This window comes from Camelus bactrianus, chromosome 13 (assembly GCF_048773025.1).
Source record: "Camelus bactrianus isolate YW-2024 breed Bactrian camel chromosome 13, ASM4877302v1, whole genome shotgun sequence".
NCBI classification, from domain to species: Eukaryota; Metazoa; Chordata; class Mammalia; order Artiodactyla; family Camelidae; genus Camelus; species Camelus bactrianus.
This window is the reverse complement of record NC_133551.1, coordinates 49127775-49149257: the sequence shown is the minus strand read 5'-3', so window position 1 is coordinate 49149257 and position 21483 is coordinate 49127775. Positions and strand designations below refer to the sequence as shown.

Below are 21483 nucleotides of genomic sequence, written 5' to 3'. Positions count from 1 at the left end.
TCGGTGGACTCCACCTTTGCTTATGTGTCCTGGAGGGGTAATATACAAGTAATGGATGCTCAGCAGAAATCTCAGGGGGTTCTAGCAGGGTCTTGTTTTCCTCCAAATCTGTCCCTTATTAACCCCTTCGCAAGGCTGTGTGTGATGCGAGGTGTCTGAATTCTTCCCAACTCTGGTAAAATCTCTTTGATCCCTGTCTGTTTCCCCATCAGCGAAATGGGCAATATGGCAGCTGTGCCCCATTGTGGACCAGGAGGGAATGAAGTCACTGCTCTGCCTCCAAGAGACAAGTGCCACTTACCCAAGCCTGTGTCAGTCTCAAATCGTTTGCCCAGTAGATCGATTTGTTGGATGCGAGCCTGGGAGAGCACTTGGTAGTGATCGTTTAAATAATTATTCCAGATCTCAGAGACCTGTTGAGAAAGGAGATGGTAATCAGACAAGCAGGCCAGACCTGAGCCCTTGGACCAGCCAGCTGAGAGGGCAGTGCCTCCGACCAGGTTTCCTGACTGTCCGTAGACTCCCTCTCCCATTGTGCCTGGAGGCAGGCGGAGCCTTAGGAGCCCAAACCTGCTTGGCCAAGGTAAGTGTGACAAGTGTTGGGCTGCAAAGGGCATGTGGCAGGCTGATCTGGGGACAGCCCTGATGGGGTCTAATGACAACGGCTACCATTAATTGAGCACATACAACTAAACCTTTTCATCCTCCCTACGTCCAGTGGAGGTCATGCTCTTATTATTCCCATTCTATAAATAAACACACCGAGGCTCAGAAAAGTAAAGATCACACCTGACTTTTGGTAAGAGCTGCTGTGTGGCACAGCCAGGATTTAAATTCAAGTCTGCTTAATTCCAGAGTTCATTTTTTTTCGTCCACACCACTATGTCTCTTCCTCAGAAGTGGGTCTAAAATACCAATAAACAGTCCCAGCCTGAGAGCCTGTGTCACACACAGAAAGGTCTGCTAAGTCAGGTTTTTGTATGAACATAGCCAACATTTTAATATATTGGAAACAGTTTAAAATCTTTTACAGGTAAAGATGGAGATTTTAAAGTACTTTTATGTCCTTTGATCCCTTCACAGGTCCTTTCAACAATGAATTTCCCTTAAAAACCTCATCTCCTCCTCTATCCCACTCCTCAATCTGCCCACATCAGCTTGCTTTTGTGGGTATGACAGAGTATATGGCAGACTATTTGGAGGGGTTTGGTTCTTACTGACCCATAATTTACTATCTGTTGATTGCTCCATGGATGCTGAGGACTAGACTATATTGGTAGTGGGGAAACAGGGAGAAAGAAAAGTGTAATCTATCAGGCATTAAGCTGTGTGACCTTGGGCGAGTCACTTCATCTCCCTGGGCCTCAAACTTCTCATGAATGGTCTGACACCAGTTGCAAGGTACATGGCCTAAGTATTGAGGCTCAGCTCCCATAGTCCCCACCTCACCTTGGTGTACAATGTGTCTGCCAGGTCCAACTTTTTAAGGCCAAAGAAGATATTAGCCAGGTGGAAGTAGCCTCCCGAGGTCCTGATGTGCTCTGTTCCAAACGCACAACTGGCAAAATAAATCTATAGAAGGAAGAAGGAGGCTGCTTGAGTTTTCTTTGTAAATCATCTATCTGATAAAGGGCTTGTATCCGGAATATAGAAAGAAATTTTACAACAGCCCAATTGAAAAATGGGCAAAGGATCCGAACAGACAGATCACCAAAAAGACACACAAATAAGCATATGAAATGATGTTCAACATTATTGGTCATAAAGGAAATGCTAAGTAAAACCACAATGAGACACATCTTCACACACACTAGAACAGCTCTAATCAAAAAGGCAGAAAAAAACGTGGATCAGCAAGGGTGTGAAGCAAATGGAACCCTCACATGTTGCTGGTGGGGGTATAAAATGATGCAGCCTCTGTGGAAAACAGTTTGGCAGTCCTCAAAAAATTAAACACAGGACCCAGCAATTCCATTCGTAGGCATCCACCCAAGAGAAACGATGACATGTCTTCACACATAGACTTGTACACAAATATTCATGGCAGCATTATTCATGATAGGTTGAAGAGTGGAAACTACCCAAATGTCTATCAACTGATGAATGGTAAACCAACTGTGGTACATCCAGATGACAGTGATAAAAGGGATGACGTATCGCTAAACACAACAACATGGATGAATCTCAAAAGAATTATGCTAAGTGAAAGAAGGCAGATTCAGAAGACTACATCTCGTTCTGTTTGTACTAAACATCCAGAAAAGGAAACTCTAGCGGGACAGAAAGTGGGAATGACAAATGACTGCAAATGGATATGAGAGCTCTCTTTGGGGTGAAAACTGGACTATGTTGATAGTCGCACAACTCTGTAAGTTTACTAAAAATCATTGAATTGTACACTTAACTGTACATACTGGGGTGAGAGGTATATAACTCAAGTGGTAGAGCACATGCTTAGCATGCACAAGGTCCTGGGTTCAACTCCCAGTTCCTCTATTTTTAAAAAAATTAAATAAATAAACCTAATTACTTCCCCCAACAAAAACAAAAACAAAAACAAAAATAAAAACACCTGTATATACCATTGGATTTTATGGTGTCTATCAATAACACTTAAAGTTAGGTTGAGGAATCTGAGCTTGATCTAATTTTTAACACAGTTAGTACAGTGAGTCCCTCTCAACAATAGTGTCCAGTACACATGAAGTATAAGGGTCTGGCAGGATTAGGAAGAGGTTGAGAATAGCAGTGACAGCCCATCTAGGCAGGTCAGCTCAAGACTTACTCAGAAAAGTTAAGGCAGCTGTTCCTTAGGGATCAGCTGTTTTATTCCTGGGAAATGATTTCCACTTTCTTTGCAAATCTCTCTGTGACCGGCTGAGGAAATCGTTTGGTGAAATGAATCCAGAAAGCAGAGAAAATGTTTCATTACTTGCAATAGCAGCACTGAGCCCATTATAGCGTCAGAACTGTCCCTTCCTGCGGTTTGCTAACGCTTCCAACTTAGTTGTTTGGAGTCAAGCGTATGATTTTATACGCCTCTCCTGAAACCCTCATCTCTTGCAGAATATGTAATTATCTATTTTGGACTTATATTACAAAAATTGTAACTATAAGATTCTAACCATATATTTCATTATTATTAAGCCAACATTGTACATCATCTAGAATTCTTCTGTGGATCTAATAGAATAAAGACCTCTTGAACGCAAAAAAAAAAAAAAAAAAAAAAAACCAACCTTGAGCTGGGTGACCCAGCTCAAGAAAGAATATGCTTCTGCTTAATTAGTTGGAGGCAGAGTATAGAGAGGAAATACAGAGAAGTGTATTAGTCAGGCTCCTGGGTGGAAAGAGAGGGCACCTTCAAAAGTACTTCCTGAAGACAGTTTAATGAAAGGTTGATTTACAGAGACGTGGAAGGGGTAAGGAACCAGTAAGAGCTGGTGAAGCACTAGGGACTGTCAAGAGCAAGACACTATTACAACCCCAACTCCTGAAAAAACAAGGGGACAAGCAGGGTTCCCAGGGCCCAGCAAGAGCACAAGCTACAAAAGAAGGCTACCCGACAGCAGCTGTGGCCATGGGAGAACACTCTCCCTGCCAGAACTGGGCGGTTGCAGAGGACAGCGGAGAGAGTAAATACCCCAACCTCTCTCTCCTCCCAACCTCCACGCCTCTCCACGCCTCTCACTCTCCAAACTCAACCAAGGCCAGGGAGCAATGGAGTCTGGGTTGTGTAGTCTACAGAGGCCAGTCTCCCAGGGCAGAGTAGGGCAGAGAATGTGTTTGCACTAAGGGGACATGGAGACTAACCAGCACAACGTTTCCAGCAAATTTAGGGGCATTGTGCAGTGGCAGGCAACCAGAGGGAGGGTGGACCAGCCGAGAGGATGAAGAGAGAACCAGCCTCCACGGAGACTGCAGCCTGACCCTAACCTCATTCAGATTTCACGCCCAGGAACTCTTCCTTCTCGTAATATTGTCCAACACTGAAATCCTAATAGAAACTTCATGAATGTTGGAAGAACAGCTCAGTCACCACCCTCATCATCCTATCTAACATCCGTACAGCATTTCATGGTTCATGAAGCACTTTTGTATACCTCCAGCTCACTTAAACTTAATGACCACCCCCTGAAGTAGAGATATTGATGTTACTTATACAAATAATGGCCAAAGTACTGCACGTGTACTGCTCTCCTGTTCATCCCTGCAATAAGCCAATGAGGCAGAGACTATTTCATGATTTCTGTCTTACAGGTGACGTTAAGTAATTTATCCAAGACTATGTAGCCAGTGAAATGGCAGAGCTGGGATCCAAAGGAAAGCCCTTCTCTTAAGCTGGATGCTCTTCTGCCTCCTTTTATCATCCTCAGAGCATCTGAGGCTTGGGAAGTGTCCAGGGAAGTGACCTAGACAAGGAGGCACAGGCAGAAAGTGGAAAGGCTGGAACTCAGGTCATTAGAACTGTGTTCTTGTTAATACCCTCACCAAAAGTTCAGTTGTAAACCAGAAGTTTTAGAGAAACACTCAGGGGGAAGAAAAAACTAAACAGAGCTGATCTCAGAAACATTCAGGTGTAATAAAACAGCTTGTTTACATCATTGGCCAGATGGTAGCGGGCTTCCTCATAGTTCTCCTTAGCCATGTAGAGAAGTCCCAGGTTCCGATGCAGCAAAGAGTGGGTGGCATAACTACATTCAGTCGATTTGAGAACTGTCCACTTGGCTTGGGATAGATATTCTTCAGCTTGGACGATCCGGCCCAGACCTGCCCAAAAGAAATAAAGATCATAATTCATACCCTGGCCAGATAACACATGATGAAATATGAGTCATCACCCAGTCACTCATTTATTCATTGACTTAAATCTTTACTGACACACAAAAACTTGTACACAAATGTTCACAGCACCCTATGCATAATGGCCAAAATAGAGGGGAGGGTATAGCTCAGTGGTAGAGTGCATGCCTAGCATGCTTGAGGTCCTGGGTTCAAGCCCCAGTAACTCCATTAAATAAATAAATAAATAAATAAATAAATAAATAAATAAATAAATAAACCTAATTACCCACCCCCCTCAAAAAGACACACACACACAAATAACCAAAATATAAAAACAACTTAAATGTCCATCAATTTATCAGTAAATGTACAAAATGTGGTCTAACCATATTTATGAGTGGCATATGATTCAGCCACACAAGGAAGGAAGTACTGATACAGATTTCAACGTGGGTGAACCTTGCAAACATTGTGCTGAGTGAAAAAAGGCAGACACAAAAGGCCACATATTGCGTGATTCCATCTGTATAAAATTTCCAGAATAGGCAAATCCATAGAAACTTGGATTGGTCAGTGGCCAGGGACTGTAGGCATGGGCCTGAGGTGTGACTGCTAATGGTACTGGGTTTCTTTTAGGGGTGACAAAAATATTCTCGAACTAACTGTGCTGACGGTTGCATGCTAATGAACATACTAAAACCACTAAATTGTACTTTTAAAGGGTAAATTTTATGGTACATGAATTATATCTCAATTTAAAAATATGAGTATGTATACTCAGTACTTTTTATGAGCCAGGCCTTGTGTTGAGTAGGGATTCAAAGATGAATCAAAGCCAATACCCTTGAAAAATTTACAGTTTGGGTGAGGAAATGAATGTGGGACACAAAAACAAGTACATTTGTAATAGTTATATTTATATATTATACATAATATAATTCTATATAATAATAAATATCTTAATTAATATTATAATATATAATATGTTATATATTATAATAGTTTTATAACAGTTGTAATAGCCACATTATAGGGTTTGGAAGTGGCAAAGAGTCAGAATTGTTTACTTCTGTGGATTGGGTGGAGACGGACAGTGGAGTAGGGAGAGGCATGGTTAGTGCTGTAGACTGAATGCTGTATCTACTCAAAATCCATATGCTGAAGCCCTAATCCCCAGTGAGATGGTATTTGGAGATGGGTCTTTTGGGAAGTAATTAGGTCATGAGGGTGGAGCCCTCAGGATGGGATTGGTGCCCTATAAGAAGAGACCCGAGAGAGATGCTCCCCTTTGACCATGTGAGGATACAGCAAGAGAAGGAGACTGCCCACAAGTTAGGAAGTCGGTTCTCATCAGACACCAGCTCTGTTGGCACCTTAATCTTGAACTTCTAATCTCCAGAACTGTGAAAAATGAATGTTTGTTGTTTAAGCCACCCAGTCTATGTTATTTGTTATAGCAGCCATGCTAAGATAGTCAGAAAAGTCTGAGCTAGGTTTTGAGGATGAATGGAAGTTTTCCAGATAGATAAGGGAAAGAGGGCATAGCAGGCAGAATGAACACATATGCAAAGCCATAGAGATGTGAAAGAGAAGGCTGTGTTTCGAGAACTATACACTGGTCTGTGATGCTGGAGCACAAGGTGTGAGGGACCAAGTGGCAGGAAATGAGGCTAAAGAGGTAGTCAGGGCACAGATCATGGAGGGCTTAGCAATTTGCACCAAGGACCTTGATGCATGTGGATAAAAATTAGAGAACTGTCAGAAATGGAGACAGAATTCACTGGATTTAGATTTAGAAGGATCCTCTGGAACCAATGCAAAGGAGAGACCAGAGGGGAGGAAGAAAAGTAAGACACCCATCAGAAGACTTCTGCGATAGTTCAGATGGGTACTAAGAGCCCGAACTAAGGCAGCGAATGAAGTGGAGCAGACAGAAGAGACTTTGGAGCTAGAAGGGACAGCACGTAGTTACTAAGTGAAGGTCACCTTTATTTCTAGCATTCAGGTACTTTTGATGCTTAAACCTTTTTGTTTAGCTGTAAAGATACATAACAGTTTCCTGCCTACCTGCTTGCCTCCTAGGGAGGTTGTCAGAACTGAACAGAAAACTACTCTGACAGCCTTCCACAGACCAAGAGGCACGCTCTATGTGTGCAGTACTCCGCTCCGTGTATCAGATGCTGCAGCAGAATGGCATCAATAAAGGGTCAGGAGATGAGAACATGAACCCCTCATAAGTCAGCCTTCTGTTCTTTGTGCTTCGTATGTAAGCACTGCTTTATTCTAGTTGTAATAATAATAATAAGCACTGCTTTATTCTAGAAGTACAGGATAAGGGGGTAAAAGAAGCAGTCAACAAGAGGGAGCAAGTAACTTTGCTTAACTGATGCTCAGACTAAAACAGGAAAATATTAGATCAGAATCAAGAGGCTGTGGCCCACGTGGCCCTGGCTCATGTTAATTGAAACGGCAGGTCACATCGTCCACCTGGGTTTTGTCAGAACAAATGCTTTAGCCTGAGGCTCTCTCAAGTTTAAAGAAGCAAATGCCTCTCAGCTAAGAGGGGAAAAAAATCAGTAGGGGGCATTGGCATATATTAGAAATTTAAAATTGTGATTGTCCAGTTCTCACTGAAGGAGGGGATGTCAAACAAGAAAGACCCCCACGAGGCCAAACTGAATCAGCATCTAAACAAGCATCAGTCCCAAAGGAAAAAGCAGACTTGAGAGAAAAAGCCACTAGGCTGCAAATTCAGAGGGCAGGATGTAACGAGGTGAAACAGGCTGTTCTGAGCAGGTCAGAGCCAGGACTGTGACAGGTGAGTGGGTATGTTCAGGCACGCCCTCTTACATACTGTGCTTGCCCAGAGAGATGTGGGGATGGAATGGAAGTAGCACAGATGTAAAGTTGCCAAAGGAAGTAAGATTATCTTGAAGGGTGATTTTCATGGTACTTGCAGAAAAGAGAAAGGATGGACAATTACGCAGCAGTGGTGCTTGTCTGAAGGTAAGACAATGGACTCACACTGGGTTAGTGGCAGATCTGAGAGACTCTGTTACTTTAAGAATCTGGTCTTTACTTATTGGGGGGACTTGATCACATTTTGTTCGGGGACAGGACTGGAGGGAAGCCAGGTAAGAGGTGCAGAGACCAGTTGGCAGGCAGTGGTCCAGATGAAAGATGGTGGGATTTAGTCCAGGGTGACTTTTCCAAAACCCCATGGCTAGTCTGTGTCAAGAGATAAACAGAACCTGGGCTGTATTTCCTTGTCCAGTGCTCTTCCACTAGTTTTGGAAAAGGGACAGTCTGGAATGGGGGCCAGACCTGAGTGGGATGAAGAGGGCATCCTTGCAGCTAAGCCACTTGGTTTGGGGAGTCAGAGCCCTTATCAGTGAGGGGGGCATCCATGCAGAAGAGGCATCCTGGGATGAGGAGTCAAAGCCCATGCAGGGGGAGGGGGGCATCTGCAAGGGGAAGAGGCAGGACTGAAGAGGGGAGATAGGCTCATACAGGGTAACCTATTAAATGTATAAATATAGTAATGAAAATGGAAGCCAGCATTCTCACTGTCAGAAAAGGGAGCTACAAATAAGGAGCTGGAGAAAATGTGGTGGTGATGGACTGGATTTAGATGTACTCCTATGGATCCATGATAATATATAGATACAGATGTAGAGATAGAAATAATGTGTGTATAACAATGAAATAACAGAAAAGGAAAGTAAAAACAAAAAATCCCTTTTGAAATTGTATCCAAAAAAAATTTAGAAATAAACCTGACCAAGGAGGTAAAAGACTTACAAGTGGAGAACAATAAAACATTAATTAACGAAATTAAAGATGACTTCAAGAAATGAAAAGATATCCTATGCTCTTTTATTGGAAGAATCAATGTTGTTAAAATGGCCATACTACCCAAGGCAATCTACAGATTTAATGTGATTCCTATCAAATTACCCAGGACATTTTTCACAGAACTAGAACAAATAATTCTAAAGTTTATATGGAATCACAAAAGACCCAGAATTGCAAATACTGAAGAAAAAGGATGAAGGAGGAGGAATAACCCTCTCAGACTTCAGACAATACTACAGAGCTACAGTAATCAAAACAGTGTGGTATTGACATTAAAAACAGATATATGGATCAATGGAACAGAACAGAAAGGCCAGAAATAAACCCACACACCCATGGTCAATTAATCTTTGACACAAGAGGCAAGAATACACAATGGAGAAAAGACAGTCTCTTCAACAAGTGGTGTTGGGAAAGCTGGACAGCTGCAGGTAAATCAATGAAGTTAGAACACTCCCTCACACCATACACAAAAATAAACTAAAAATGGCTTAAATACTTCCACATAAGATAAGACACTATAAACCTCTTAGAAGAATACATAGGCAAAACATTTTCTGACATAAATCTTAGCAATGTTCTCCTTGGGCAATCTACCCAGGCAATAGAAATAAAAGCAAAAATAAACAAATGGGACCTAATTAAACTTAGAAGCTTTTGCACAGCAAAGGAAACTATAAATAAAGCCAAAAGACAACCTATGAAATGGGAGAAAATATTTGTAAATGATGTGACTGACAAGGGCTATTTTCCAGAATATATAAACAGCTCATACAACTCAATAACAAAGAAACAGATAACTCGATCCAAAAACAAGCAGAAGACCTAAACAAGCATTTCTCCAATGAAGACATACAAATGGACAATAGGCACATTAAAAAATGCTCCATACCGCTAATTATCAGAGAAATGCAAATCAAAACTACAATGAGGTATCACCTCACACCAGTCAGAATGGCCATCATTCAAAAGTCTACAAATGACAAATGCTGGAGAGGCTGTGGAGAAAAGGGAACCCTCCTACACTGCTGGTGGGAATGCAGTTTGGTGCAGCCTCTGTGGAAAACAGTATGGAGATTCCTCAAAAGATTAGGGATAGACTTACCATATGACCCAGGAATCCTGCTCCTGGGCTTATATACAGAAGGAACCCTACTTCAGGATGACACCTGCACCCCAATGTTCATAGCAGCACTATTTACAATAGCCAAGACATGGAAACAGCCTAAATGTCCATCAACAGATGACTGAATAAAGAAGATGTGGTATATTTATACAATGGAATACTATTCAGCCATAAAAACCGACAACATAACGCCATTTGCAACCAACCAGGCTAGGGGCCAACGAAGCCCACCAGACCACCTACATAGCCCGCCCACCACAACAGAAGGACCCCCAGCCCTCTTAGGGGGAACCCCTAGAGCATATAGCTTGGGTGACAAGAGAGGAGTGCACTGCTGGGGTGCACATAACACCTCCTACAGACGCCACTTCTCCAAGATTGAGAAACGTAACTAACCTACCACATAGATAAAAATACAAACAGCAATTTAGACAAAATGAGGCAGCAGAGGAATACACTCCAGACAAAGAAGGTAAAATCCCAGAAGAACTAAGTGAAGTGAAGATAGGCAATCTACCTGAGAAAGAGTTCAGAGTAATGATCTTAAAGATGATCAGAACTCGGGAAGAGAATGGATGCACAGAGCAAGAAGTTAGGAGTTTTTAACAAAGAGTTAGAAAATATAAAGAACCACCAAACAGAGATGAAGACTACAATAACTGAAATTTTAAAATAGTGGCTATTAAGATGTGTAAAGTGGTAGTACAGTACCTGAAACACTGGAGGTGCCCCCCAAATTGCTAGTTCCCCTCAAAATGCTACTTCTCCCCTTGCAGCAACTATCATGTGGGGTGTCCGCTAAGTCTGTGCTCCCCACTCTCAGAACTTCCTGTCCCATCAATATAGACAGGTTTCCACATTTCTGTCTGAACCACTGAATCAAAGTGGCCCTGAATCAAAGGCAGATACAGGTAGATACCACACTCAGGTTGAGTCAACACAATTCTTTCTTCCAGGAATTTAACATTGGAAATCAGATGCTAATTAGTTTCCGTCACTGACCTTGAACCTGGAGGATGAGTAAATTCAGCTACATCTGACATTTTGGGAGAGAGAGCACCAGCCTTGGTTTGTTACAGCATTCTAGTTCTGGTATCTCACAAAGCCTCAGTTCCCTTAGGATGCTCCAGCATCCCAATACATTTCCTCCTTTTGCTTAGGCCAGCTAGAGTGGATTTGGGTCGGTTACCAAAAGTCCATGACATCCCCTCCCCGACCTTGTGCCAAAGTTTCCAGCAACCCTGCTCTTCCACAAAAGATGTCTTGGTGCCACTGCCAAGGCTGGCCGCTTTGGCCACTGACATGACCCTTCTTAGCACTTCTTAAGGGCTCCGGGGGCTGTCAGGTCAGTTTCACTTACCAAGGCTGGCCTCGGCCAACAGCAGGTAAGCAGGCACCAGCTCGACTGAACTCAGGCCGTGCACATTCATGCGGAATCGAAGAGAGTGCAAAGCGGCTGGGACAGCATCTTCGTGTTTTCCTTCAAAGAGGTATTTCTGGGCTACGGTGTAGCAGAACTCGATCAAATGTTTCTGCGGAAGAAAACACTAGACCGTCTGAGACAGTCTCAAGGTAAAGGTAAAGGGTACCCCGGGAGATAAGGCCAACACTCAGTGACCTGGTTGAGAGCCATAGGGAGCCTGCCTGTACTGAGGTGGACACAAGCCCCAAAGTAGATGATTAAAAAGGCAAACTGGACTGTGAGTTTCTGAAGGTCCAGGAATAAGGATCTTTTCATTGTCGGTCAGTGTTTGGCATAAATGAAAGCTCAAGATAAAATTATGAAATGAACATTATTCTTATACTTCGAATGCAACTTCAGTTTAGCAGAGCTGTCATGTCTCAGGACAATCTGAAACTTTCTGCCTTTCTCCTTGAGTGAATTTTGAAAGAAACATATTTTTTCCTTCTGGAGCTATCCTGCTTCACCAACATCAGAAACGACTTTAACTCTGCACTGTTCTAAGGCCACTCTCAAAGTGTCACAACACTAAAATTGAACCTTTTGTTTGGAGATTTATGGCTTATAAAGAACCATTTTTTTAAAGAATAATTGGTATGCTATTAATGCCATAATAATAGTTTTCCTAATCTTATTTGTTCCTAGTATATTTGTACATCATTTTTTGACCTCTTACTACGTGCCTAGGCTCTTCTGCCAGTACATGACATATATAAGTGTTACGGCTGCATTCTGTCCCCCACTAAAATTCATATGTTAAAGCCCTAACCCTTAGTGCCTCAGAATGCGACTGCATTTGGAGATAGGGCCTTTAACGAGGAGATTAAGCTACAATGAGGCCATTAGGGTGGCTCCTAATCCCATCTGATGGGTGTCCTTATAAGAGGAGGAAATTTGGACATACAAAGAGACAGCAGGATGTGTGCACACAGAGAAAAGACTGTGTGAAGACGCAGCAAGAAGGCAGCTGTCTGCACGCCAAGGGGAGAGGCCTCAGAGAAACCAACCCTGCCGACCCCTCATCTCAGACTTGCAGCTCCCCAAATTGTGAGAAAATACATTTCTGTTGTTTAAGCCCCCCAGGCTGTGGTCCTTTACTGGCAGCTCCAGGAAACGAACACTGCAGGTATTCAGTGAATGTGCGGAGAACAACTGATTGAATGGTGCTGAGGACATAAAGACACGGAACCACGTCTCTGCCCGCAAACAGGTGATGGTTTAGTGATCTCTCACATTTCACCCTTTTCCCTGGGCCGTCTCTCTGCACCCGTCAGTTAACCTGCCAAGTCCCAGAGGCCCTACCTGGCGCTGCTGCAGCTGCTGTAGGCCGTGCTGCCGTTCCTCCTCTGAATTGTAGAAGGGCATGGAGGTGCGCAGGGGAATCAGGAGCTGGCATATCTTCTCGTGGATGCTGCCCCAATCAGCTCTTTGATGAATCACGCCGCTGACAAGAAAAGCACGGACTTCATTCTCTTTACCTGTGGCTTGACCTCAGGTTCTACCGGTCCTACGGCTGGCCTGGCTCGAGAAACTAGACAAGTAAGCCCAACACAAACCAGGCAGGGAGTCCAATGCCACTTACAACGCAAATCGCTTCTCCTTCACGTGGTTGTTTGGTGGCATAAAAACTAGGGGTGTGCGAGGAGTGATGGGAGGATGTTTCTGCAGACAGTTCTATGGTTACACTGTGGCTACTCTGCTTTTCCTCCTCCTTAATAACAACAAAGACAACTTTAACGCTGCATTGTTCTTGGCTCCTTTTCAAAATATCTGAACGCGGAAGCTGACAGATCTGAGGGTCTTTTCCTTGGGGAAAGGAAACAAATTTATACTGGATGAGCCTCTAGGAGACACTTTCCTATAATCAGCATATACATATATGTATATATGTATGTTTATATATGTGTGTGTATGTGTATAATATATGTTATATATGTGTTACATTACACAACATACTATATTTATGTTGCACGGCTTGGGAGAGAACCATCTGCACCGTCTTCTGTGCTCCAGGGGGCTGTTCACACAGAACACACTGCGAAGGCCCTCCAGTCCAAGTGGGGCAGCAGGTGGTCTTGCAAGTAACAGGTTAACTTTTTGAAAACAAAACAAAACAAAATCTACTACTATTTTGAGGGTCAGGAAGCACAGGCGTCACAAGGAAGCACAGGCGTCACGAGTAAGTGGTTCCTCTAAGCCTGTACTCTAAAGCCAGTCATTTGCCGGCTCTCCAGAGGGAAGCACTGTGGCAGTTTGGTATACCGCTTTTCTGACTGTTTCATATGCATATTCAGTATTTGTAAACACTTAACTGGACAGTATAAACACAGAACATTTGCAACATTGCAGAAAAATTCTGTTGGACATCACTTCCACAGAGAATCCACTCTGTATGGATTTCCAACAAACTAGTGAATATAACAAAAAAGAGGCAGACTCACAGATACAGAGAAAAAACTAGTGGTTACCAGTGAGGAGAGGAAAGCGAGCAGGATATTAAAAGGTACAAACTATTATGTATAAAATAAGATACAGGGATGTATTGTACAACACAGGGAATATAGACAATATTTTATAATAACTATAATAACTATAAATGGAAAATGACCTCTAAAAACTGTTAATCACTATATTGTACACTTCTACCTTACATAATATTGTACATCAACTATATTTCAATTTAAAAAACTGCAAAAAAAAAAATCAATTGACCATCTTAAGTAAAACAAAGTGACAACCTACAGAATGGGAGAAAATTTTTGCAAGTGAAACCAACAAAGGCTTGATCCCCAGAATATATAAGCAGCTCATATGACTTAATAAGAAAAAACAAACAACCCAATCAAAAAATGGGCAGAAGACCTAAACAAGCAATTCTCCAAGGAAGACATACAAATGATCAATAGGCACATGAAAAAATGCCCAATATCGCTAATTATCAGAGAAATGCAAATCAAAACTACAATGAGGTATCACCTCACACCAGTCAGAATGGCCATCATTCAAAAGTCCACAAATGACAAATGCTGGAGAGGCTGTGGAGAAAAGGGAACCCTCCTACACTGCTGGTGGGAATGCAGTTTGGTGCAGCCTCTGTGGAAAACAGTATGGAGATTCCTCAAAAGATTAGGCATGGACTTACCATATGACCCAGGAATCCTGCTCCTGGGCATATATCTGGAAGGAACCCTACTTCAAAATGACACCTGCACCCCAATGTTCATAGCAGCACTATCTACAATAGCCAAGACATGGAAACAGCCTAAATGTCCATCAACAGATGACCAGATAAAGAAGATGTGGTATATTTATACAATGGAATACTATTCAGCCATAAAAACAGACAACATAACACCATTTGCAGCAACACGGGTGCTCCTGGAGAATGTCATTCTAAGTGAAGTAAGCCAGAAAGAGAAAGAAAAATACCATATGAGATCACTCATATGTGGAATCTAAAAACAAACAAAACATCAATACAAAACAGAAACAAAACATAAATACAAGACATAGAATACAAACCTGTGGTTGCCAAGGGGGCAGGGGGTGGGAAGGGACAGACTGGGATTTCAAATTGTAGAACAGATAAACAAGATTATACTGTATAGCACAGGGAAATATATACAAGATCTTGTGGTAGCTCACAGCGAAAAAAAAAATGTGACAATGAATATATGTATGTTTATGTATAACTGGAAAATTGTGCTCTACACTGGAATTTGACACAACATTGTAAAATGATTCTTACTCAATTAAAAAAATGTTAAAAAAAATCAATTGACCACAGATGTATGTGCTTATTTCTGGACTCTCAAACCTATTCCAACAATCCACAAGGATAATCTATCCTTAGTCTATCCTTATGCCAGTACCACACTGTCTTTATTACTATAGTTTTATAGTAGATCTTGAAATTGAGAAGTGTGAGTCCTCCAACTTTGCTCTTTTTTGAGACTGCCTTAGCTATTCTATGTCTCTTAGATTTTCATAATAATGTTAGGATCACTGTATCCGTTTATGCAAAAATAACTGTTGGAATTTTTATAGGGATTGGATTGAATCTGCAGATCAAACTATCTTCATATTAAGTTATTTGAAATATCTTTCCATTTATTTAGTTCTTCTGTAAATTCTTTCAACAATATTTTGTATTTTTCCAGTGTATAAGTCTTGTACATCTTTAGTTAAATTTATTCTTTTATTTAAAGTGCTATTACAAATGGAATAGCTTTCTTAATTTCATTTTCAGATTGCTCATTGTTAGCATTCAGAAATACAACTGATTTTTGCATATTGATGTAGTATCCTATAACCTTGCTGAATTCATTTATTAGCTGTAATAATTTTTGGTGGATTCTTTAAGATCTTTATATATAAGATCATGTTATCTGCAAATAGTGGTACTTTTACTCCCTCTTTTCCAAGTTTTTATTTCATTTTCTTGCCTAGTTGCCCCACCCAGAACCTCTACTATAATGTTGAATAGAAGTGGTGAAAGTGACCTTTTTTCCCTCATTTCTGATTGAGGGGAAAGCTTTTAGTCTTTGACCATTAAGTAGGATGTTAATGCTGTATTTCTCTATGGCTCTTTCATAGATACTCTTAAACAAGTCACAGAAGTTCCTCTCTATTCCTACTTTGTTAAATGTTTGGTTTTTTTTTATCATAACAGGTGTTGGATTTTACCAAATGTTTTTCTATATCTATTAAGATGATTATGTGATTTTTTGTCCTTTATTCTAGTAAGACAATGCCTTATATTGATTAATATTTGTATGTTGAATCAACCTTGAATTCCTGGGAGAAATCGCACTTGGTCATGATGTATAATTTTTTTCACATGCTGCTGGATTTGGTCTGATAGTATTATGTTAAGAATTTTTGCATCTATATTCATAGGGGATGTTGGTCTTTTCTTGTGATGTTTTTCTCTGGTTTTGGTATCAGGATAACATTGGCCTCATAAAATGAGTTGGGAACTATCCCCTCCTCTTCTATTTTGGGAGAAGAGTTTGTGAAGAATTGTTAAGTCTTCTTTAAACATTTGATAGAATTCACCAGTTAAGTCATCTGGTCCTGGGCCTTTCTTTGTGAAAAGTTTTTTGATTACTTAGCTAAATCTACTCGGATATTCTATTTCTTCTTGAGTCAGTTTTGGTAGTTTTGTCTTATTAGGAATATACTTCATGTAGGTTTCCTATTTTGTTGGCATACAATTATACTTATTCTCTTGTAATCCTTTTATTTCTGCAAAGTTAGTAGCAATGCCCCCACTTTCATTTCTGATTTTAATCATTTGAATCTTCTTTTCTTGATCAGTCTAGCTAAAAGTTTGTCAACTTTGATCTTTTTAAAGAGCCTACTTTCGGTTTGATTCTCTCCATTGTTTACCCAGTCTATTTCGTTTATTTCTGCTGTAATCATTACTATGTCCCCACTTCTGCTTGCTTTAGGTTGAATTTGCACTTCTTTCTCTAGTTCTTAAAGTGGAATACCAGGTTATTGATTTGAGATCTTCATTCTTTTTTAGTGTATACGTTTATAGCTCTACATTTCCCTCTGGGTACTGCTTTCACTGCATTTGTAAGTTTTAGTATGTTGTGGTTTTGTTCTCATTTCATCTTAAAGAATTTTCTAATTTCTCTTGTGATTTCTTTTTTGACTCAGTGGTTGTTTGAGTATATTATTTCCACACATTCATAAATTCCCCAAATTTCCTTATGTTATTGATTACTAATTTCATTCTAATATGGTTAGAGAACATACTTTGTATATTTTCAATCCTTATAAATTTACTGAGATTTGTTTTATGGTCTAACATCTGGTCTATTCTGGAGAATATTCCATATGCACTTGAGAAGAATGTATATTCTATATTCTATAAATGTTTGTCTAGTAGACTTAAAGTGTTGTTCAAGTCTTAAATTTCCTTGCTGATCTTCCGTCTATAGTCGTTTTATCCATTATTGAAAGGGAGTATTGAAATGTCCAATTGTTATTATTGAATTATTTATTTCTCCCTTCAATTTTGATCGTTATTGCTTCATGTATTTTGAGACTGCTATTGGATGCATACAATCACGGGTTTTTTTCACTTCTGTTGCCTATTATGTATTTTTACCTAAATGTGAGAAAGTTAGCTGCTTGATTTCATTTATATATGTTCCAAAACAGGTAACAATAACCTAGGACAGGAATCAGCAAAGATCTTCTGTAAGGAACCAGATAGGAAGTTTTAGGGTTTGAGAGCTTTGTGGTCCCTGCTGCAACTACTCAGCTCTGCTGTAGCGCCAAAGCGGTCACAGGAAATACACAGTGCGTTCAAACAGTCTCTCTCCTTCCTTTCTTCTGGGACAACAGAAATGCCATAAAGCATTTTCTTCATAAACTGCGACTGCTATCATAGAAATGACAAAAAGCATTTTGAAGGGTTTTTCTTTTTGATACAGAATTATTGTAAACAAACCAATGAAAGCATTTAACAGCTAGCATGTAGAAATAGGTGAGTTCCACAGGGTATTTATTAAATAGGGGCTTGGTGAGTAATTGCATGAGCAATGGAAATGTTAACTTTGTTAACTGCCTGGACTTCTGTTCCACTGAGAGCATTTGCATATCCTGCCTTTCTAAAGAAAGTGAGCATAATTTATATATTCGTGAGCTCTCTCCTTATTCATTTGTATCACCCCTAACAGCCATCACAGGGCTGTGCATAAAGAACGAGTTGAAAAGTATGTTTTCAAATCAGAGTTCACAATCAAATAGCTTGTGAGCCATACATGTTTTCTTTGGCCATTACCATGAATTTGAATGTTGCTGGGCAGGGGACCATTCATTCTCCAGCTCACCACAGATCCGAGTGTTTCCTACTGTTGAATACCACTTCACCGGTTTTTCTTCCTGGCCAGTGAAGGCCTTTTAATTGGTGCCCCATACGTTAAACAAAAGGAAGAATTATTGTAAATTACTCTTATCTATACGATTTGACTTGCTAACCTACAGTACTGAAGCCTCTTTTACCTGTGATGTTTCAATGTGTACTTTAACAAAATTGCCTTTTTAAAAAAAATGTTCTAGTCCCTGGGAACATTCTCACAATTCAATATAGAATGATATGCACAAGATTATAGAGTATAAAATAAATGTATTAATAGCAAAATAACATAAAAAATTCATCAAACTGTCAGGTTATTAATTTTGGGGTTGTGAGATTACAGATTTTTCTTTATTTTTTGTATTTTCAAAAGTTTTCTGCAGTGAGCATGAATTACATTTATAGTCAGAAAAACTCTTTTGCAAACAAATAAATGTTCACAAATTTAAGCTGACTGTTCTTCCCACTCTTGAAATTTGGGATGAGGAAAAAGAGTATTTACTGAGTGCCAGCTTGGTCATAGGCACAGTGCCAAATGCTTTACTTTCAACTGTAAAAAACCTATGAGGGAAAGGTATTAAAGGCCCTCATTTCTGAGCTATAAAACAATTACCTCAGTTTTATTTTATGGAAAAATAGTGAAAACTCTAGGACACATGGCTATAGAAATCTGGAGAAAGATGAGGGGAGATAAAACTACCTTAAAAATAATTAAAGGCAGTGAAAGAAGAGAAAATAATGGAGGAGAAGGGCACAGAAAATAATAATTTATTCATGCATTCATCAAATATTTAGTTTCAACTATTTCGAGATACTTTGCTCGGGACCGTAGGGTATACACAGATGGGTCTGACACAGATCAAAAGGTAACATACACGTAACAGTCCTTCTACACATATTCAACATAATATCCTGCCTTAATGGAGCATAATAAAATTGAGATCACATGCTCGACAACAACTAAAACAAGGAAGGGAAATAAGAGTCATCTGAAAAAAAAAAAGTCATCTGAAAGGCAGAGAGTAACTGTAAAGTGAGTTGAGAGGAAGAAATAACTTCTGGCTGAGGCGGATGAAGCAGGCAGGGGAAGGGTGGAAGGATGAAGGGGACAAGGTAGGGGGAAGGGGTGGAGGGATGGAGGCAGCAGGGGAAGAGGTAGATGCTCATATGAAGCCAAGGGGTCTTAACTCTCCCCTGAGTGCCAGGCCTGTACTTAAAGCTGTTTACTGTTCATCTCTCCCAAGTGACTCAAAGGCCCTCAAACTCTGTGTTCCCAACCCAATCTGTCACCTACCGCCTCCTCCCTCTGTGTTCCTTGTCCTGGTTAATAGATTTATCACCCATTCAGAACTTCATTTAGTCAACAAATGATCACTGAGTGGTATGTGCAGGCACTAGATCCAGGTAAGACACAGATATTAAACAAGTAAACGTACAAGTATAAAAGTACAGGAAAAGTGAAGAAACATGTGAGAGAGAAAAATGAGATAGGAGTGTTTAGGTTGGATTTTCCAGAGAGACCTCTTTGAAGAAGAAACATTTCTGAGAACAGAAAGATGAAAGGAAACTAGGAAGATTCAGGATTGTAGGGGAAGTTCCCAGGAGAGGGAAACAGCCTAGACAGAGAAACTGAGGGAGGAAAGGATTTAGCAAATGAGAACGGAAAGGAAGCCTCTGGAATGACATCAAGGAAAAGAGGAGGTGAGTGTGGTGGGAAATGAAGGTAGTGTCTTCTATAAATTCTGAATTGTATTCTGCATGCAGTGAAGAAACAGCAATGAAAACACAGATGCTGTCCCTGCCTTCAGGGGGCAACCAGCCTAGTGATGAGCACAGACCATTAAACAACTGATTTCAATCCGTGGCAGAAATGTTAGGATAGGAGACATAGAGAGTGCTGTGACAGCACTGAGGGACACCTAATTCAGTCTGAGAGGTATCGTCACTCTCCACTGGGACCACTGCAGCTAAGAAGTTACACAGACTTCGGTGTCTACCATCCAATCCAGCTTTACCCAGCTACCTCTCATCTGTCCTTAATACAACTGACAGCATGTGAAACCCATCCATGCCCTCCCAGAGGATAAATTCTAAACTCCTTGACCTCATGTCACTGTTTGGCCCTAACCTGTATCTTCTTGATTTAAATTCCTACTACTCTCTGTCACAATGATTTTTAAAGGTCTTTTTTAATCAACCTAGAGTACGAAATACGTTTCACCAGTACAAATGCATATTTCAACATACAACACTAAAAAGTTTCAAGAAACAGTTCAAGGAGGATTACTTTGATACTTTCTATTCCATTTTTCCACCTTAAAAAGCTGGTTGTGATTGATTCATGATCTGCTAATGGGCCCTAGGCTGCAATCTGAAAATCAGTAATTGCTCCCTCCACGACCACCTTCTCTCCACACCTCTAAACGAGGTCTGTTCTTTCACCCTTTACCCAAGCAGTCCTGGGCACCAGGAGTGCCCTACCCTTCCTTGTTCATTCACCTAGCAATTTCCTTCTGGCCTTTCAAGGCTCAGTTCAAATGTTACTTCTTCAGAGAAACCTTTCCAGATACTGCCCCAGTCAACATGCTTCCATCCTTAGAGGTCCCAGGGCATGGTACTCCCTGTGTGATAGTACTTGTCATATTGGGTATATTATAATGGCTTTCTTTTTTAAACAAGTTAGTCTGCTCTGGACTAGGTTTCTGGATGTTTCATCTCAGGCTCCAAATAGGGTCCAATATGAAGCAAAAGGATTTTTGAGAGACGTGGTGTCCTGAGATTCCCCCAGTAATTTCAACATCTAGAACAATGCACAGCTCAGTGAGCGCTCAACAAAACATCTAGGGAGCGAAGGCAGACGCGGGCACAGAAATCTTAGGGGCCCATCTTGAAGCCGCCTCGAGGGTTCCCTGGCAGAGCCGGGTGCTACGGCTTACGCAAGGCACCCAGGCCCACACCGGTGACTGGGAGTGAGGGACGAGGCTGAGGCGCCCAGGTACCACGTTTCAGGGCCTACCAGTAGTAAGTGACTGTGCAGGCCCTGCACACCCGCTCGGCCGGGGCTTCGCACACCTCACAGCAGAGCCGGCGCCCCTTGGGCACTGCCAGCGGGTAGATCACGTTCATGCTGCTGCAGGCGGTGTTGTCGGACTCTGGGACGGTTGCCCGGCAAGGACGTACAGGACGCCGGTGCCACGTGACCAACACGGCGCAGGCACTTCAAGGGCAGGGGAGAGGGGCGTGGCTCGACTGACAGTGGCAATGCGTTTGCGGGTTTAATTTTAAATAAAAAACAACTCACGAAAAAAAAAAACCCCCGCCGCTAACGAGTCTCAAAGGTTAATCAGCGAGCAGTCTAACTTCAGTGAGGTGTAAGTCCAG

At 41.2% G+C, this 21483-nt stretch overlaps 1 protein-coding gene across 2 annotated transcripts in view; it reads right to left on the bottom strand.

Annotated features, from left to right (window-relative positions):
- ZMYND12 (zinc finger MYND-type containing 12) overlaps positions 1-21483 on the bottom strand; it is a 26227-nt gene extending 4744 nt beyond the window's left edge. The window contains exons 1-6 of one of the 2 annotated variants that reach the window (XM_010959779.3): positions 21119-21483; positions 12531-12672; positions 11127-11298; positions 4601-4770; positions 1450-1572; positions 302-413 (exon numbers count right to left, since the gene is read on the bottom strand). In XM_010959779.3, coding sequence (XP_010958081.1) covers positions 302-413; positions 1450-1572; positions 4601-4770; positions 11127-11298; positions 12531-12672; positions 21119-21228 — 829 coding nt within the window. In that variant the 5' untranslated portion in view covers positions 21229-21483. The remainder of the gene's footprint in view (positions 1-301; positions 414-1449; positions 1573-4600; positions 4771-11126; positions 11299-12530; positions 12673-21118) is intronic. The other variant, XM_045520223.2, reaches the window with a different exon arrangement.